The sequence below is a fragment of the Polypterus senegalus genome, chromosome 11, assembly GCF_016835505.1.
Source record: "Polypterus senegalus isolate Bchr_013 chromosome 11, ASM1683550v1, whole genome shotgun sequence".
In the NCBI taxonomy this organism is placed as follows: Eukaryota; Metazoa; Chordata; class Cladistia; order Polypteriformes; family Polypteridae; genus Polypterus; species Polypterus senegalus.
Window position 1 is genome coordinate 95,862,486 of NC_053164.1, and position 16,787 is coordinate 95,879,272.

The 16,787-nt window shown below is 38.8% G+C and overlaps 1 protein-coding gene across 1 annotated transcript in view; it reads right to left on the reverse strand.

Moving 5' to 3' along the window:
* The window catches only part of LOC120539330 (solute carrier family 22 member 6-A-like), a 40,484-nt gene that overhangs the window by 12,025 nt on the left and 11,672 nt on the right, over nt 1-16,787 (reverse strand). The window contains exons 4-8 of the mRNA XM_039769305.1: nt 15,400-15,568; nt 11,222-11,345; nt 7,049-7,164; nt 4,095-4,309; nt 3,072-3,180 (exon numbers count right to left, since the gene is read on the reverse strand). Of these exons, the coding sequence (XP_039625239.1) occupies nt 3,072-3,180; nt 4,095-4,309; nt 7,049-7,164; nt 11,222-11,345; nt 15,400-15,568 (733 nt within the window). The remainder of the gene's footprint in view (nt 1-3,071; nt 3,181-4,094; nt 4,310-7,048; nt 7,165-11,221; nt 11,346-15,399; nt 15,569-16,787) is intronic.

Genomic DNA, 16,787 nt, shown 5'->3' on the forward strand with positions numbered 1-16,787 from the left:
TAGTTCAGCATCATAGCCCTGCTGGGTACTGTGGGTGCCACCAGGAGATGCTGCAGGAAAATCTAGGGATTTTTATTTTCCGTGTAGCCCGAAAGTACTCCCAAGTCACGGGGTCAGAAACCCCAAAGTACTTCTGGGCTGAAGAAAAATCCATTTTTCCATCTGACCTGGAAGTGTTAGGAAGTCACATGGGTGGAAGAACAGAAGCACTTCCAGGTCATAGACTATATAAAGGACTGTTGGAGAGCCAGCAAGCAAGCCGGAGTTGGGAGATAGAGGACAGAGCTTGCTGGGAGGTGTGGAGGAGAGATTTGTGCGTTATTGTGATTATTATTATTATTATTAGTACTGCATTGCCTGTGTGTGGTGGTGGAGGTGCTTCAGGGCACTACAAGAAGAAGAAAAAGAATTAAAAATCTTCTTGATGGTTTTACCCTGTGTTCAGCGTGTCTGTCTGTAGGGTTGAAAGGTGCAAGAGCAACCCCTAGCGTCTTACACACGATGTGTGGTGTATTGTACAAGTCAAAGGAGGTTATACTCAAGCTTTATAACACACTAGTTAGGCCTTGCTTGTGTACAGTTTTGGTTTCTGAACTACAAAAAAGACATAGCAGCACTAGAGAAAGTCCAGAGAAGTGCAACTAGACTGATTCCAAGGGATGGGTAATGAGGAAAGATTAAAAGAGCTGAGCCCTTTCATTTTCAGCAAATGGAGATTAACAGGTGACATGATTGAAGTGTTTAAAGTTATGAAGGGAATTAGCACAGTGGATTGAGACTGTTATTTTAAAATGATAACAGTGGGGCACAGTTGGAAAGTTGTTAAGGGAAAATTTCACACAAACTTTCGGAAGTTTTTCTTCACAGAAAGAACCATACCATAAATACAGTGATCCCCTGCCTATCGCAAAAGTTACGTTCCAGACCCATCAGCGATAGATTAAAATCCGCAATATAGAAAAAAAATAAACATTTTTTTTATAGTTTAAGCCTTAAAATACCCCTCCCACATGCTTTAAACACATGTAAACTTATTAAAACACACTTTGTAAACACATATGATATGTGGATATCGGGCTAAGGATATGAGTAACATCTCTCTATTATAAAAAAAAATCTTGGCAGGGAGACCAGGGAGACAAGGCTAGACAATTTGACATCCCGCAAGAGACATTTTAACGTCACCCAAGACAAGTCAGCGAGACAGAAGGACAGCTGCTGTACAGGCTTTTAAATGATCGACGCTCAGAGTGACAAGCAGAACAGGCATCTTGGCAGAAGCAGCACAAAGCCAGTAGCTGATCTGTCCGCGTCTTCTTTGCATGCGTTCAGCTCTCCCCCTTCACAACGCGAGCAAGAGAGACGTGAAGTGGCAGGAGCGTAGCGTGCCTCCGGGAGGTTGAGCGAAGCAATTGAGACGTGATCATCTCGGAGAGACACTTTGACGACACACTAGACTAGCCATTACAACCTTAGGACGCAAAACCCGTGAGACAGTGACTTTTGCACGTCACCCCCTACTTACAAACAATTTAAAACAAGTTCACTGACATCTAACCCAGCAATTGTTGGAATGTTTTTGGCAGACACACTTCAGGTGCTCCCAGCTCTTAAAACAACGACAAGCAGAACACGCAGCTCCGCCAGCAGCAGCTGCAGCAAGACAGCAGATGGTCCGAGCGCTTCTCCTTAGTTTGCGTTTAGCCCTCAATTCAGAACACTAGTGGCAGAGATGCCAAGTGGCAAAAGGACAGTTGCTGTACAGGCTTTTAAGAGATTGATGCAAAGCACGACAAGCAGAACACACAGTTGGCCAGCAGCAGCAGCAAGACACCAGCTGAACCGATCGCATCTCTTTAGCGTGCGTTCAGACCTCCCCTTCACAACACGAGCAGCATTATAAGTCCCGCGAGAAAAAGATTTAGCCACGCCTGGGGCAGGAAATAAAGGACAAATATTGTTTTTACAAAAATTTTAAAGTAAAAATGAAAATAATGCATATGTAACAATTCCCATGAAAATAACAATCTCTTTAAATTGTTTATCCGGTAAACCAAACCCGGGGGTGGGCAAAAGAAGCGAACAGGGGGCGGAGACCCCTAGTAATAGTAATAATAATAATAATAATAAATCTGTAATGTAGCAGGGGTGCAATAGCTGAACTGCGATATAGCGAGGGATCACTGTACATGGGATAAGTTACTAAGTAGTGTGATAGACAGAAGGACTTCAGGAATTTTCAAGACTCGACTTGATGTTATTTTGGAGGAATTAAGTAGATAGGACTGGCAAGATTTGTTGAGCTGAATGACCTGTTCTCATCAAAATTTTTCAAATGTTCTAAATAAATTAAAATTAAGTTTCATGTTATTCATGATTTCAGCACTACATATAATGTACAATACATTAAACATTCCAGTGAATATTTCAAATGTGAATATTAGACAATAATTTATTTGGCTCCTAAACCAAAAAAATAAATAAATAAACCCTTACATACCTTAGTTCAGCATTAAAATCATTCAAAAGTTTTTTGATCAACTTTCAGTAATTTCAGCCAACACCTATTTAGATTTTTTAGAACAGTCTGGTAGAATTGTGATTTCTACTAATACTGCAACCTTCCACTGTCCATAAAGAAAAAAAAATCAACCTACTTTCAGCTTGATTGGTGTTACCCACTTGGCCTACTTCAACATTCCTCTGATTAAAAACATTCAATAAAACAGATGATGAAAGCAAATTTCCCTCTTGGTACATTAAGCTTGAAGTGAACTGAAGACGAAATGCAGACAGAAAGTAGGAAAATGCATCCAATATGAGGGAGCTGTAGATTCATTTTCATGGCCCTCTTGTCTTTTCCCAACAACAGCTCCCAAATGTCGTAAAGCTCATGGTCAGACAGCAAATTTCCACAAGAATTCAGGGGATATGAAGGAATATGAGTCTCTGCTGTTGTGCTTAGAATTGAGCTTTCAGGTCAGTACATCTACAATATACTTATGAATTGTTATTAGTTGTTACAGTTTTGGAATCATTTTTTCATTAAAAAAAATCAAATTCTTGCATACCTGATAACAGTGGGGTAGAGCTCCAAAGTGTACATGTAGATACAAGTAAATGAGGCACCCAGCATTCCTTTCGCCAGAACCGCAAGGGTAGTGCGTAGCGTCTGCAATTCTACATAAATGATATTTTAAAATTTCAGTTTGTCTCTCTACTCATACATGGTGGACTTATATTTTAAGGAAACAGAATAACTGAAGTTACTCAAAAAAATGTTATTGAAAAGTTGAAACATGTATCAGCATCCCTGCAACAGGTGAATGGGAAACTTATTCTTTCCATGTAGTGGTCTGATCCTCGTGACATTGGTCAGAAGTTCAAGGTGGTGCGGCTTTTGTTTGCAGATTCCATATCTATGTACATTGTGATTAGCCTAGTTAAGACATTCATATCCTAAGCAATAACATTCTGTTTAGGCAATTGCATATTGCAGAGTATAAAAGTAAGAATTTGGAGGACAAGACTGGAGGACTAACGGGAATCCTGGATTGATTACCACAGAGTATTTAAACTTTGGTAAAAACTAGTTGCAATTGAAGTAATAGCTTCATCGAATAGACAAAGATGAACATTAACTGTCAAAATTACTGACATTCTACTTCAAGTGAGCTACTCATGCTACATGTCCGTTGACACTTGGTTTGAACCCATCTGAATAATTAGCTGCATTAGGATCAAAGGGAAAAAAAGTCAATCTAGCTCAATTAAAAAGACTTTAACATTATTATATCAAACATTAAAGTGATCATTTATATTGCAATTGTTAATCCTTTTGGTCTCCATCAATTCAGATAAATACACTTGATATCCCAATGTCCTGCTGGTCTATGCAGGGGATGACTTTTTGTCTTCAATACTCAATGTTTTAAAGGACAAACACATTTTGTGAAAATTTTAATAGAGAATATCATTAAAACTTCTTTTCCTGAACCACTTTTTGTATCCCTAGAGGCTATGAAGGAACCAGCTCTTAAGGACAGATGTTCGCTAAAGGAGAAATAAAGCTAATATCCAAAAAATGTGCTCACCATAAGACACAAAAGCATTAGCCAAGATGAGAAGGCCTGGGACTAGCAGTAAAACTGCTTGAGTAACTCTTCGTCCAATAAACATCATAGAAAAAGCACAGAGTGCCTTGGCAGGAAAGTCAATGGCTCCAAATATCACTTGCACCAAAAACACACTGACACCAAATCTTTGCAGGTCCATCACCAAACCATAGAATCCAAAGCTGATAGCACACCTAGAATTAGATAGAAATTGGAAATTTCACGACTTGCAGATGTTTTTTTTCATCAGACAACATATTAAGCTCATCGTAAAACAATTGAGCGATTGCAGTATACTTAATGAAATCATCCACTTAGAGTTATACATAAAGACTGTAAGTTACAGGGAGATGTTCTTTACAAAGCTCAGGATTTAGAGGCTTTCTGACACCATTCTGAACAGGACAACTGCGAGGGGTGTCACAAATGTGCACACTGGAGGCAGCTAAAGGGCCTGCATGATGGCAATTCCACACCAAACCAGGGGGTGGCAAAGTGTACTAATCCTTTCTCTCTTTCCACTGGAGTCCACTTATGGGAAACTCTGCCTGGCCCAGATGACATCACTTTCCTTGACGTCACTTTCGCTGCTGGCCACCGTCTTCAACCTTAGCAATTCAGTTCTGTTTTGGTCTCTAACCTGTACACATCTGTATATCAAAATTATTCATTTTCCAGCCAGGAACAACATAAGGGGTGGCTGCCCCAAACCTTTCTTGTGGCTCTTTATTATTTGTCATTGACAGGAGGTCTTGTTTTGGAAAAGAAACTTACACAACTATGAGTGGCACTAGTTCAAAAGATTATGGGTATTAGCATTAAATGATCATATAATTCTGAGAAGTACAAGGCGCATATTTAATATATGGTGGATGTTCCTATAAACAGAAGATGAAAGTGATTCTAGAAGTTAAACTTCCAAAGCTGACTCTTTTTATCAGGCATAATCTATACAACAATGCCTCAAGCAAACATGCTAGAGGAGATGGAAAGTTTTACAAATTTTTAATATGTGATAACTCAGTTTTCAGTACCCAAAAACTTACAGCATCATCACAGTCACATTCATTTATCAAAACAAACTACAAAGACTGATAATAATTATGTATGACAGATTGAATAAATTAATTTGCATGAGTTATTACTTCATTTGTACATTCAACATACCAAGGACAAAACAAAATACAAGTTTTTGCAAACATAAAGGTTAAGGTTTACAATATTTTGGGTTATAATAATTAAATAAAATATGAAGCTTCTCTTCACTAAATCAACTCAATAAATTGTTACTTTTATTTAAAGCACTACATTTTTTGGATAGCTAGCATTCCCTGTATGTTATCATTTAACACCAGGTCTATCTTATTGGCCATATTGATACACTGCTTACTCAATACACATATTGGATGCACTGGGACGCATCATCAGTGATGTAACCTGGTGTTTTGTCTCTTTCAGCATCGAAAAACTTCATCTAGGTGACCCACCTGAGGATGATCAATCCCCAGCTTGCCTCCCACCATCAGTCAACCACAGGACCTCCCTCTTTAGCCATTGCCGTCTTCTGACTTTCTGCAGCATCAGTGATTATCCTGATGGCCTTCTTCTTTGCCAACTCTGCCACACCCAACTGGGCCATAACTTTATGGAGCAACAGGCTGGCAAAGCCTGGACAGCCTACTTCTATTTGTTCATACTGAGTGTTCCAGCACTCCCTCACTGTTTGCTCCACCAGCTCCTGGTATTTGGTGAGCTTTATCTCATATACCTCCTCCATGTGCTCTTCCTATAGTATGGTGAGTTATAATATCATCACCTATTTGGTGGAGTTTGAGAATATCACCATGTTTGCATGTAGGGTTTGCTATGGGCATGTGTTGAGGAAATCTTAGCTGCTTGCCCAAATCTACTCTCAACTGCCAGTCTTCAGCTAAGGTGAGAAGGCCTGCTGATGGTATTGGCAGTAGTGTGAGCTCTTCTCCAGGACCTAACAAAGGGGATGATCTTCTTCGTGCAGTACCGTTTTCTGGTGGTAATTCCTGAGGCTACTATCTCAGGAACTACTTTGAGTCCCTGGTTGTACCTCTAGCAGAAGTGGAATTCTGCATGGGCAGTTACTGAAGATATTTTTGAGGATCCTCCTCCAGAGCAAAGAGTTCTTCTTCTAAACATAGAGTTTTACTGGACTTGGTAGACCATCATATACAGTACAGCCATGATCAGAAAGCAGATGCTGTGGTATTTATACGCATGCCTGATCATGATAAACGTGCTATTTTTTCATATACCACACTTAATATTGCTCTGTACATTACATTTGTAGATGGCAACATTTAAAGTTGTGTTTAATTAATCTGTTTTTATTCATTTTTTTCTCTTTTTTGTTTGTTCCTGAGATAATAAATATATGCAAATAAAAATTCTAAAATATTGGTCACATAAAGGTGATTAACATAACAACTCCAAGACACTAGGTTTTAATTCTGGTTCTTTTGTATGCTAGATATGAGCATGTATGATGCTGCTCTAGCTCCCTACTCTTAATAGTCCAAATGATAATAGCTATAAAAATAATATTTGTAATGTATATGTTATAGTCGACTCTCCTGTCTTTTCTACAGACACTAAAGAAGCTTGCCTGGGCTTACGTCCCAGATAGCAGGACCAGTGATCAGGCAGGAAACAGCAACAAAACAAAAGTAATATAACCCATCTTATGCTGCAACACTTTGAACACATTACCATTGCACATTTTCTGTAGAAGGGGAAGAACAACATTGTGTCCTACTGTACAACCCTCTGTAGTTGAATCACCTCTGATAAATAAGGGAGATGTGAACCTTAAATATTCAGTTTTGAAGTCCACATACTTTAATACTACTCCAAAGAAATTCCATGACAGTTCTCAGCACAGACAACATTTAGTGTCCTACCAGAGAATCATGAGACACACAGTGGTCTTCCTCATGTAAGGAGTACGGAAGAGATCGATGGCTGTGTAGGTTTTCTTCACAGATTGCGCCTCCTGTTGCATATGTTCTTTCAAAACCTATGCTTACAGGGAAAAGGGACATTTTTGAGTTGTTGAAATAGGTAATCAAAACATCCTTCAGTGAGAAACATCTTCACAAACACACTAAGTATAATGTTCAAGTGGCATAAATAACATGTAATGCTACTGATACTCTAGTCTTTAGCTAAAATTATTCTTTAACCAATAATATTCTTTTGAAACTATATATGCTCTTACGACCAGAAAACTAGGAAGCATGGAAATAGATTTGAGAACCACCCAATTCCCTATTATTTTATATGTGCTAAGCTAGATAGCACCACAAATGTCTGTGTCCTAACTGCAGTGAATCTCTCGATGTATGTGGCTAGGCTAATGAGTCTTTGCTCTTCTCTATCTCTTCACCTTGGAGCCTCTGTCTTCTTAGGCTTTATAAAGAGGCTCCTCCAAAGAGCAAAGAGAATAAAATTCACCATCTCTGGAGATGAGCTAATGCTTGAATGAGGTTGACAAGAAAAGATTTCATCCTTCTCTGAAAGTGTACCTCTGATTACATCTTTGACAGTCCATACTTACTGTATGTCAGTGTAATATATTTTGCTATTTCTGTTCAAGCAAACCACAACATATTTTTTAATCCAATTTTGTAAGGTATATGGTATAGATGGCATGATCTTTTCTTTTTCTCATTTTTTTTTTTTGGACAATTTTTGCACATATTGATTCTTTTAAAATTCATTTTAATTGCTATGCTGATAAAGTCACCCTGTAGTTGGTGTCATGTTTGGACTTCAGATGCTTTTCTACTGCGCTGTGTCACTATGTGTCAGTGTGATGGTCCTGGTTAGCTCCACACTCCTTTTTCTCTTCCTGGGGCCTCTTTAAGTCGAAAATGTCGATAGTCATAGACAAGATGAGCAGGGCAAATGAGAACACTTATATGCAGCAAGGGGTTGTTGCAAAAAGTGTCATGGCTTTTATTAAAATTAATCCAGAACAACATGAAAGTAGTGCAGTGAATCAAATCAATAAATAAATAATCCATAAGACAAGTGAATGTGGATGATTAAAAACAAGCCAATAAATAAACCTTTAAAATGAAGTTAAAACTGTGTTCTTAAAATACAATCCGAGCTACAGTGCTTCCTCTCAAAAATCTGACATCTCCCTGGCTAACCCTCTTTGGAGGCACAAGGACACATTAACCAACAGGCGTAGACAACTCTTAATCCTGGCCCGTGTCCCACCGCCAATCTCTCAATGTTATACGGGGCACTGCTCTGAGCCTGCTCCTACTCCCACCGTCATACCCTCGAAGTCTGTGGGAGACTTCACCGAGCACATTATCACTCCTGCTCTGTAGGTAGCTCAACAGGAGCTACCCACAGCACCCATCTTCTTTGCCAGCCACACGCTTCTTCCCTGGGGCTCAAATTCCCATCTGCTTGCTTCCTCTCTGTCTTGTACTGGCTCTATCAGTTCCTGCCCTTTTCTTCAACGTCCATTCTACTCCTTTTTCTCTTTATTTCCTTTCCCTCTGTCATGCAGACTCCTTTATGCAGCTTGATTGGGTCCTGATGTGTTCCTCCGTCCACTCTGAGGGGTGAATGAGGCACTTGACTGACCCACTCACATTTGAACATGAATGCACAATCAGCTGAGCACCACAATCAACCCCAGAGTGACACTGTCATTTACTCACCATCACCTTTTCTGATCCTGCACGCTCTCGGGATGTGATTATTTATTTAAAACCTGCACTGTGTCATGGGCCTCTTATCACAGTCAGACATCATCACATTTGAAATTGAACGATGGCAGTCAATGCTGTGGGTAACTCTAGGTAACTTGTTTCATGTACCTATGATTTACTCCCGTCGATTGTGGTCCCATGCCATTGTTGAAGTACTGATGTTAAAGCAGGCTCTGTGAGTATGAGTTTGTGGAGGCCTGATGTCAATATTTAGACTAAAGTTACTGCATAGTCAGCTCTTTTAACTTTCTCACATAGATGTGTGAGAAGATAGATGTTTCCTTTATATAGTATAGGTATTAAATGCATTTTTACAGTTTATATTTTTTTAAATATAAATTCAAATACTTCTATTAAGACTTTTCTAACGCTAGCAGTTCACATAATCTAAGTCAAGCTGAATAATATTTTATAATATCTACCAAATGTGTGGTTGCTTCCTTTTTAAAGTCTATAAGCACTTTCCCTACTGGAAAAACTTTTAGGAACCATTGATTTCCTGTATGATGTAGGCCCTGAGACGCTTGTGGTCCTTGTCCACTTTCCGTGCATTGCAACTGTAATCTTTCCGCAAAATATAAGCCCTGCAAACAAGGATGATGCGTTGCAAACTGCGGCACAATCGGGAGTTCACAGGGGACCCTCCCACATTATTGCTTTGAAGCGATCGATTTGTGACTTCATGGCGGATATTATTGCTTTGATGTGGTGTACGGCATGGCACACCAGGGAGGCACTATAAAGTGAACTGCCAGGAACTACAAATGGTCTGATTTCCGGCAGTGTGAGTTTGTAAAATGTTCCTGGTTCCTGAAAAAAGTTCACGTTGTGGGAAAGCACCTTATCAGTGTGCTGAGGGATCTCACTTGTTTAAACATGACCCTGTGATAACCCACCTTTTTTGAAGAACTGTTTTTCTATCTTGACCTTTACAATCTCTTCTATTTATTTGCCTGTGATAGAAGTAACAATGACTGGCCAGTTTTATATACAGGTACAGTGTTTTAGTGACAACTTCTTTACCTGACATAATTACTGGCTTCTTTGTGGACTTGTGGGGAAATGTTGTATTTTACTGTGATGTATCTGAATGTATCGTTCTCTTTGTAGCACTTAACTATAATTCCAAGACTGATTAGTTGATGTCAGTATTTCTTGTAGCTGTGTGCATATGTTACTGACCTCTTCAATAATGAACACCTCAGAAAAATAACAAATTAGGCATATTTACTGTTTTCATTTCCTATTATACACTTAAAAGTTTTATATGCTCCTAGTCCAATATGGTGTCTTGGAGTGCCACAGCCTATCCCAGCAGCGCTGGGCATAGAGTATCAGTTCATTGCGGGGCCAGTTTGGAATTTCCAGGCCACCTAACCAGTTTGTCTTTGAGGATGGGAAGGAAAACTCACTTAGACACCGGAGAACATGCAGTGCTTGGTAGGCTCCTGCTCTCTGTGGCCCCGAATTCTACTAAGGTTTCGAGAATGTATGATATTTTATGCCTTCAATGATTTTATATATCTGTTGGAAAATTGCGTTTTAACTTTTTATATATTTGCACCTGCCCAGAGGGTATAAACTGTATTGCATTATGGTCACATTAACGTGTCACATCTTTTAGAATGAGCCACATTAGCGTGACATTAACCTAGTGAGTCAGCAGTCCATGTGGAGCCCGAGGCCGGTTAAAGGTAAATTTTGCCCAAGTGCTAAAAATTATTGCCTGCCTCAGAAAACCAAAGATACACAGAGCAAGTTACCAATTAGTGTTGTTGAAAATGACACCTTGGGGACCTTCAGCTCAATGACATTTTTAAAACAGTGAGTTACAAATGACAAACTATTTTAAACTGGATGACCCATTCTTATCATTCTTGTTAAAACTTTCCTTATGCTGAGCCTGTGAGATAACTGAAGTGGAGAAGTGCTTTGTTCAGCTCTTTTCTCTATTAATGAACAAATTGTCTTTTTCTTCTTTTTGCACCTTAGTCTGAAATGTCTTGATTCTTGAACAGTTTCAAATTAAGATGGGCATATTTTCATATTTGTATAATGAGTTACAGACTGGCCTAAAAAGTATGCAAATGCAGTATGTGCAATATCTAAAGCAACACTGGGAATCTATTGCGGTGATAGTAAAATAAACCCATTATTTAAAACAAAAATTCTTCAATTGATTATTTCTGATTTACTCAATTTTCATTCTGATGTATGTGTAAAGTGTAGTTGTTCATTCAAAAAGGGCCTCTAATGCATCTTGATGTTTAATAAAGTCTAATAAAATGTCACAGATAGCATTGCGAAGAAATTCAAAATAGCAAAGCCTGAACTTCTCACCTCTAATGTGATTGCTTCTCCCTCTTTCACATGTCCATTGATTCTGGCAACCCTTCTGATCTGTTTAAGAGCCTCATCAGGTTTTTTATTAATTATGAGCCATCGAGCAGATTCTGAAATCCACCTAGGGCAAAATATAATAAGAAATCTTCAAAGAAAAAAATGTAGAATTTTACTTAATTCTGCTATGTATTGTCACAAATTTAAAATGTAATGCTTTATTATACAATCATTTTTACTCAAATACAAAAATTTTGGAGTCACACATTGAATAACAGTTGCTAGTAGTACTAATAAGGACATATAGGACTGGAAAAAATGGAGCACTGCTGCTTTTCCTGAACCTGAGCAGCACTCTTTTTGAGTGAACCCAATATGCTGTGATATGAGAATTTATGGTGTGATGGACATACAGACGTGGATAAATTTATTTGTACCCTTACAGCTCATTGAAAAAGTGACGTATGGCTCCTGAAAAGTGATTACAGGAAAATCAATTGTCGCGTGTATACCTGCATGCTTTTGATATGTCATCGAGTAAAACAAAAGCAAGTGTGATAAAGTATTGTTTATGCTACAAAGATATTTTGAAATGGCCTGGCCACAATTGCTGGTACCCATAAAAGAGATCATAAATAATTGGATTTTTCAAGCTAGCTGTTTTCTTTAATTAGTATCACAAATGTCTCCAATCGTGTAATCAGTCATTCAGCCTATTTAAATGGAGAAAAGTAGTCACTCTGCTGTTTGGTATCATTGTGTGTCCCACACTGAACATGGACCAGAGGAAGTAAAGGAGAGATATGTCTGAGAAAAATCAGAAAGTAAATTATATGCAAGCAGATAAAAGGCAAAGATTATAAGACCATCTCCAAGACGCTTGATGTTCCTGTGACAACGATTACAAATGTTATTAGGATGTTTAAGGACTATGGGACTGTATTCACTGCCTTGCGCCCTGTGTTGGCTGGGATTGGCTGCAGCAGACCCCCATGACCCTGCATTAGGATATAGCAGGTTGGATAATAACTGACTGACTGTATTCGACCTCAGTGGACACGACCACAAGAAGAAAATCCACTTCAAAATGGGCAGAAGGATGGTGAGAATGGTAGACAAAAAGCCAAAGACAACTTCTGAAGAGGTACAAGCTGAACTCCAAGGTCAAGGCCCATCAGTGTCTCATCACTTTTTGGGGGGAAGACACAGGAAGACTCCACTGTTGAAAGAAAAACATAATAAAGCCAGGCTAGAATTTGCTGAATTGCATATTGACAAGCCATAATCAATGCTTCTGGGGGAATATCCATTGGACAAATGAGGCAAAACTGGAGGCTTTTGGCAAGTCACATTAGCTTAATGTACACAGATGAAAAAAATGAAGCTTTCAAAAAAAAAAAAAAAAAGAACACCATACATACTGTAAAAAATGGAGAAGGCTTGGTTATGTTTTGGAGCTGCTTTGCTGCATCTGGCATGGGGTGCCTTGAATCTGTACTGGAAACAATGAAATCTCAAAACATTCTGGAACAAAACGTACTGCCCAGTGCCAGAAAGCTCTGTCTCAGTTTCAGGTCATGGATTCTCCAACATGATAATGGCCCAAAACAAACTGGACTATCGTGATGTGGTCTCCTATGAGCCTTGATCTGAATCCTATTGAATGTCTATGGAAAGAACTGAAACATGAAGTGTGGAGAAGCCCTCCTACAAACCTGATACAGCTGAGCCAAACTACCTGTTGTCAGGTGTGGAAGTCTCAATGAGAGCTCCAGGAATCACTTGTTTGTACTGATTAAGACTCTAAAAGGTTAAGGGTGCCATCATTTTTGTCCATGCCACTTTCATTTGTGTTATTATTTTCAAATGTTCTGTTGTATCAAAACTCTAAAGCAAAGTCTGATTTTTGTTAAATACGGAGTAAAAAATGATGGGTTATTTTTGTCAGTTTCAAGATATTTCAAAGACAATTGTGGGCTCTTCTTCCTTTTTTCAGTCCAGGGTACCAACAGATTTGTCCATGTCTGTATTAATTAATCTTCTGCCACCATTTAAGCTATAGATAAGATAAGTAGCCATAAGATGGAACCACACAGGTTGTAGGATCTATAATAATATAAAGGAATGACATTTTATATTATAAATAGATTATTTTCATTTTATGGTGTATCATTTTGTAGCATTCTCTTTTCTGTTTTTCTCTTGAGATCTACTCTTACTCAGCTACACCTATTTGATAGAAAAACAGGAGTGAAAAATATTATTTTAACCATGATAAATATTTGGATACATTTCGAATAAAATCAGGGAATAGTGTACAATGAATTGGCACTGCCAACTGTGTTACTGTCTGGTATATAGTGCAACCATGATCCTAACTTTCAATTTAGTGAGTTCAGGAGATGTATGTATGGAAATCAGTAAATCTAACTGAAAGAACTACACATGTGTGATGTATACTCAACTCCTTTCGAGAGTTACATTTATACTGCTTCACCCTTTTTTAAGGAGGCCATAGATTTATGTTGTTGTGTAGTTCTAGAAAATGAAGGCAAATCCCTTACCCAATCTACCCCACTTTCATAACTTGGTGTTTACTATGGGCTACACTCCATCCTGGCAAAATGTAAGCAGGAAGTACAGCTGTAGACCATGGAAAGCATAAAATGAGTTACCACAGCTGACAAACCCTGACACTTTTGGCTCTCTGATACAATGTCTTCTTTATATTTCAGAATAGGTGAGTAGTAATTCTTTCTCAAACTAAAGGAGAAAACAGAAATCTTAGTAACTGGCAAACATGGATAGAGTCAGGGCATTAGAAATAAACTTGATCCCTTAGGTTTAAAAGTCAAGGCATAGGTAAAGAATTCAGGAGTAATTATTGACTGACCTAAACATTAAATCACAATTTACTCAGTTTACAAGGACTGCATTTTTCACTTAAGAAATATAGCAAAAGTTAGACCTCTTATAAAATTACAAGATGCTGAAAAATTAGTTCATGCTTTTGTTTTAGTCAAGTAGATTACTGTAATAAACTCTTTACAGGACTACCTAATTAAAACATCAATCAGTTACAGTTAGCGCACAATGCAGCAGCCAGAACCTTAAATTGAAGAAGAAAATGTGAGCACATCTCACCAGTTTTACCGTTGTTATATTGGCTACCCATGTCATTCAGAATTGACTTTAAAATACTATTAATGGTTTATATAGCCTTAAGTAATCTCACTCCATCCTATATTTTGGAATGCCTGCCTTCCTAAACTGCAGTCGTGACCTTAGATCTTCAAATGTAGGTCTGCTTGTAATTCCAAGAGCCAAACTTAAAAGAAGTCCTTCTGCTGTTATGCAGCTAAAATCTGGAATAATTCACCAATAGAAATTCACCAGGCTGGTTCTGTAGATCATTTTTAAAAAGAACTAAAACCAATTATTTTAATATGGCTATTCTGTAGCTACATTTCAGTTGTATTCCTTACAGACTATATAAGCATTGAATTATCATATACTTCAGGGATCCGCAATCGTCAATAATCTCCACTATTCTCTTCCGTCTTTTCCAGTTCTTCTGTGGTGGTGATCTCTGTGCCACCACCACCTGATCAAGGCACCATACAGCCACCTGTGATGATGGAATGAAGGCATGTGTCCCAGCTGTCCACAAGACCAACACCATCAGATAATATCATGTGTAGCATGAAAACTGAATGTGATTTTAGAACATTTCTGTTAGATAGAATGCCCAGTGGGGGCTGAGTGGTCTTTTTGGCCATAGAACCCCTGCAGATTTTAATTTTTTCTCAAGCCTAACTAGAGTTTTATTTTTGTTTGTTTTTTCTGTCATCCTGGCCATCTGACCTCACCTTTTTCTTTGTTACTGACTCTTTAATATTATAGTATGATCCTGTTTGTTTTTCATTTCACATAACTATCTCTTTCTCATCTTGTTTGTATGAAAATGTGCTATATAAATGAATGTTTTTGTTGTTGTTATTATCAGCAGTGAATCTAATTACTTTTCATTTATTGCATTGAACACAAGTTTAAACATATTTTAAGCTATTACTCATTTCTTTATAGTTACATTAACAACAAATTTCCAATCCATATGTCCTCCAGTATTAGTACTTAATAGAAAAAAACAAACACAGACTACTGAAAGGTAGACATACCAACTATAGAAGAAGATGAAAAAAATTGGAACAGAGATCACCAGCTGCAGTGTACGCCAGTCACGAATCGCATATGCAAAGCCTGCCAGTGCAATTTGTCCAGTGCTGGAACTGAATGAATGCATTGCACCCATTATGGTGCGAGATTTGATTGGTATCCACTCTAGATCTGTAGAGAATTAAAATAAATCCTATTGAAGTTGTGCAGTAACATTTATTTAATTGTAGAATCAACGCAGAAGAATAGAGCTTTATATTTAAAATCTCACACACTTCTCATCCAACGTCAAATAGTATCTATACGGGAAAAAAGCATATTAAGGCATGTACATTCATCTACTTTCTTCCCAGTTATTATAGTACTCTCCTTGTTGACAGACACTGTGTTTCCTGATTTTGTATGAATCACATTCCCCTCTGTTGTGAGTAAACAGTCCCTGAAAATAGCTTGTCTTGGTTTGCTTTATTTGTTGTTAAGTACAAAACCTAAAACACTCAACACAAACTTAGGCTGATAAACAGAAATTGTGCTCACTCTTTCATTTGAAACCTAAGGGCTATCATAGAATAGAATAGAATAGAATGCCTTTATTGTCACTATACACATTGTGGATGCTGGCCCGGACACAGACAGGCGGACACGTTCATGTCACCCAACACACGTTTATTTTCCACTATGTACAGTGCACAACCCCCAAAAGTCCCCAAAACTCCTGGCCACTCAGTCCAATGCCTTTTCTCTCTTCAGGCCGTCTCCTGCCTCCTCCAGAGACCTCGTCCACTACTCTCCCGACTCCAGCCATTGTCTGAAGGGAGGCGGTCCCTTTTATAGCACCTGGATGTGCTCCAGGTGTGTTCCGGCAATCTTCTACCGACACGCCCCAGTATGGCGGAAGTGCCGGTTGCATCCCCGGAAGCACTCCGGGTGTCCCCTCTCTTCTTCCCCCCAGCACTTCCGGGTATGACAGAAGTGTTGAGGTTCAGGGCTCCAAAGGCATGGGGGTGCCCCCTGGTCGTGACCACGGGCCCCTACAGGGTGGAGCTTCACAGCTCTGTACCTGTGCCCCAAAGGGACCAGGGAGGTCGCCCCCACATGGTCTGGGGAAGGCGTAAGCCCTCCTCCGGTCTTCCTAGGTGTCCCGGCTGGGTCGCTACCCCAGCCATCTCCGACAACATGTACCATGAGATTAAAAGTGAATCCTCTAAGGCAGACATATATGTTGAACACAACAAATAAATAAACAAATGGTGCAAAAAGTTGCAAAAAATGTCCTGCGACGCTATATACATATGGAAAGAATAAATAACTATTGCACTATTGGGTTATTGCATATAATTTAAATATTGCACAATAATGATGATCATGTGCAGTAAGTAGTGTATGTTGG